At 45.5% G+C, this 4147-nt stretch overlaps 1 protein-coding gene across 1 annotated transcript; it reads right to left on the bottom strand.

The window, feature by feature from the left end:
* Positions 1–572: 572 nt before the first annotated feature.
* Positions 573–2194, bottom strand: ENH_00039100 (hypothetical protein; the record flags this gene model as incomplete). Its single annotated transcript, XM_013580641.1, has 4 exons — positions 573–956; positions 1214–1381; positions 1753–2074; positions 2163–2194. 4 exons carry the CDS (start codon positions 2192–2194, stop codon positions 573–575), a joined length of 906 nt encoding a protein of 301 aa, XP_013436095.1.
* Between the last annotated feature and the right edge of the window lie 1953 nt (positions 2195–4147).

Below are 4147 nucleotides of genomic sequence, written 5' to 3'. Positions count from 1 at the left end.
TGCTGCTGCTGCTGCTGCTGCTGCTGGAGGCAGGGGGCGGGTGGGGGGAGGGTGTTGCTGCTGCTGCTGTGTTGCTGCTGCTGCTGTGTTGCTGCTGCTGCTGCTGTGGCGCTTCGTTGTGCATTTGCATGATCAACTGGTGAAAGGCGAAGCGCCTTAGTTCACAGATTTGGAATAACTGTTGATTTAAATAATATTAATTAAATTTAAATAATTAATTATAATTATTATTTATTTATTTATTTTGTTATTTATTTATTTATTTATTTATTTATTTATTTATTTATTTATTTATTTATTTATTTATTTATTTATTTTCAGGCCGCTATATCCCCTCCTACACCTTCAAAGAAAATGTGGATCTCAGCGATCCAATTTTGTCGCGCTTTGACCTCATTTGTGTCTTGAGAGATATTGTAATTTATTTATTTATTTAATTTAATTAATTTAATTTAATTAATTTAATTTAATTTAATTAATTTTATTTATTTTATTTTATTAATTTAATTTAATTTATTTTGATTCGTTTTGATGCATTTATTCGCTTCTACTTTTTGTCGTTGCTGATTTTTTTAGCTGATTTTCGTCGTTTTGCCCTTGCTGCTGCTGCTGCTGCTGCTGCTGCTGCTGCCTCTGCTGCTGCAAACTCTTGCTGCTGCTGCTGCTTTCTCCTGCTGCTTCTGCCGCAACTGTCTCTTGCTGCTGCTGCTGCTTTCTCCTGCTGCTTCTGATGCCCCTGCCCCTTGCTGCTGCTGCTGTTTCCTCCTGCTGCTGCCTCCTGCTGCTTCTAATGCCTCTGCCCCTTGCTGCTGCTGCTGCTGCTGCTGCTGCTGCTGCTGCTGCAGCCTGACGCGGACGAGGACTTTGCGCTGGCCCAGTATGTGCTGAGCAACCACCAGCTGCACCACCCCACAGTCTCTTTGCTGCAGCAGCTGCCGCAGCAGCAAATGGAGCGCCTGGAGACACAAATGAAAGCCCTGGAGGCCCACGAGCCCATTGACCAGGAGCTGCTGCAAAAATATATTCTCTACGCAAGGTCTGCTGCTGCTGCTGCTGCTGCTGCTGTCGTTGCTGCTGCTGCCTCTGCTGCTGCTGCTGTTTCTGCTGCGGGTGCCTCTGCTGCTGCTGCTGTTTCTGCTGCAGCAGCTGCCGATCTGCCACCAGCATTAGCAGCAAGTAAATGTAGCTTATGAGTTTGTTATAAACTGCTCACACTAAGGTCCCCTTCTGCTGCTGCTGCTGCTGCTGCTGCTGCTGCTGCTGCAGGGCCTACTGCCACCCCACATTTGACTGCTCCCTTCCCGCCCTCAGCAGCAAACTGTCTTCTTTCTACGCGAAGCTGCGGCGCCGTGCTGCAGCTTCGGGGGGTCTTCCCTTGACTCTGAGGTAATAAACCCTAAACCCTAAAATAGGGTTTGGTCGATAGCGGCTAGAATTTGGGGCTCTGTGTGCTAGGGGTTAGCGTGCAAGAACGCACCAGCTGAGGCGACTCTCTAGCCGCGAAACCCTTTTTTAGGGTTTAGGGTTTGAAGGGGAGCGAGCTCAGCAAACCACGTTTCAGGGTTTAGCTTTTCGGGGTTGAGGAAGCAATAACTAGTTAAAGTATTCTTCAAGGTTTCTTCTTGTCTCTGAGGTGGCAACTCTTGGACTAAACCCTATTTTAGGGTTTAGGGTTTTGGGTCTATCTGTTTGCTTCTTTTCATCTGGCGCTGCGGCATCTCCTTTTGCTTCCTGCACACTCCCTTCTCTCACTTTGTAGCTATCCGTGCAGCTGCTGCTGCTGCTACCGCTGCTGCTGCTACTGCTGCTGCTGCTACCGCTGCTGCTGCTACCGTTGCTGCTGCTACCGCTGCTGCTGCTACCGCTGCTGCTGCTACCGCTGCTACTGCTACCGCTGCTACTGCTGCTACTGCTGCTGCTGCTACCGCCGCTGCTGCTACCCCTGCTGCTGCTACCGCTGCTACTGCTGCTGCTGCTACCGCTGCTGCTGCTACTGCTGCTGCTGCTACCGCCGCTGCTGCTACCCCTGCTGCTGCTACCGCTACTGCTGCGGCTGCTGCTGCTGCTGCTGCTGCTGCAGGCACGTGGAGTCTTTGCTGCGGATATCGGAGGCGAACGCGAAAATGCGACTGTCTCCGACAGTTTCTTCTTTGGATGTGGACTTTGCAATTGCTGCTGTTTTGTCTTCTTTCATATCTTCGCAAAAGTTCGCAGTGCAGCAGAAGCTGTCGCGGGAGTTCGCGAGGTTTGTCTTTTTGGTTCCAATTTTGTTCTTTTTTGCTTTTTAAATCCTTTTTGTTTATTTTTAATTTATTTCATTTTATTTTATTTTTTCTCCGGTTCACTTTAATGTATTTTAATCCAAATTCCGAAAAAATTCGAAAATGCCGTTTTGCTGCTGCTGCTGCTGCTGCTGCTGCTGCTGCTGCTGCTCTTGACTTTTTGCATTCTGCTGTTTTCAAAAAGATCCATTTGAAGACACTTTTGGAAAAGTTTTTTCATTTTTGAACTTTTTTAAATTAAATGCAGCAGCAAAAAAGATAATTCTTTTTAAAATTAAAAATGCATTTTGCTGCTTGTTGTGGTTTTGCAATTCTGCATATTTGCTGCTTTTTGCAAAATGAATAAAAAGACTTTTATAAACTTTAAAAGCTAAAAAGTCTTTAAATGAATATCAGAAATAAAACGAAAATGCATTTAATTCCAAATGTCTGCTGCAATTGCATGCAGCTGGCGAGCCCCACACTTTGCTGCTGCTGCTGCTGCTGCTGCTGCTGCTGCTGCTGCTGCAGGTACACCGCGTTGGCTACAGGAGGCTGGGCGACTCTTGCTGCGCTGCTGCGTCGGCTGCTGCAGCAGCGGCTGCAGCGCGCTGCGCTGCTGCAGCAGCAGCGCGAGGAGCAGCAGCAGCAGCGGCTGCAGCAGCAGCGGGGAGCAGCAGCAGCAACAGCAAGCGGCGAAAAGCTGCTGGAGCAAGCAGACATTGACAAAGCCAGGAGAGTTGAGTTTACAGATTTCTTGAGGGTGAGAATCCAAAGAAATTAAAAAACAAATAAGAATAAAATTAATTAAATTAATTAAATTAATTAAAATAGAATTTAAATCAAATGGAGTTAATCAGCAGCTTTGTTATTTTTCATCTTTTGTTTAAATGTAAAATGCGCAAAAGGTCTAAAAATGAAAACATTTGCTGCAGCAAATTTGCTGCTGTGCGCCACTCTTAGGGTTTAGGGTTTAGGGTTTAGGGTTTAGGGTTTCGGGTTCCCCGAGTCTTTTGAATATTCAAGTTCCGGAAACACATATTTATTTATTTATTTATTTTATTCGATTTATTATTTTATTTGTTGTATTTGATTTATTTGATTTATTTGCAACATTTAAACGCCGCAAATACATATTTATTTACTTATTTGTTTTATTTGATTTATTTAATTTATTTGCAAAAGTTGTTTTGGCCCCACAAATAAATAATGTCCATTTTCTACTTCTTTGTTTATTTTCTTTTGTTGCATGCGGCTGTCCATAAATAATTTTAAAAGAATATTTTCTTTGTGCGGAGCAGCAGCAGCAGCAGCAGCAGCAGCAGCAGCAGCAGCAGCAGCGGTTTGAATCCGCTGAGCAAAGCACCAGCGAACCCTAAACCCTAGCAAACCCCAAACCCCAGTAAACGGGATGAATCAGAAGAAACCCTCAAGTTCTTGCTGCTGCTGCTACTGCTGCTGTTGCTGCTGCTGCTGCTGCTGCTGCTGCTGCTGCTGCTGCTGCTGCTGCTGCTGCTGCTGCTGCAGCTCGCCAGTCAACACAAATTCAGCGGCTACCAAGTTGAGCAGTGGCTTGCCTCCAAGACCTTCAAGGCTCACTTTTCCCTCATTGAGGTGATAAACCCTAAACCCTCAAAAACCCTAAACCCTCATAAACCCTAAACCCTCATAAACCCTAGACCCTCATAAACCCTAAACCCTGGCAAACCCTAAACCCTCATACGCCCTAAACCCTAGCACGCCGTAGTCCCTAGTAAGCTCTAAAACCTGAGAAAGCCGAAACTCTATTCAGCACTAAACCCTTGTAAACCCTAAACCCTAGGAAACCCTAAACCCTAATACGCCCATGTCCTATCCTAAACTATGGTAAATTCGACTAAACCCTA

Source organism: Eimeria necatrix, genomic scaffold (assembly GCF_000499385.1).
Source record: "Eimeria necatrix Houghton genomic scaffold, Enh_scaff287, whole genome shotgun sequence".
NCBI lineage: Eukaryota > Apicomplexa > Conoidasida > Eucoccidiorida > Eimeriidae > Eimeria > Eimeria necatrix.
The sequence above is the reverse complement of the archived record's forward strand: the minus strand, read 5'-3'. Positions and strand labels throughout refer to the sequence as shown.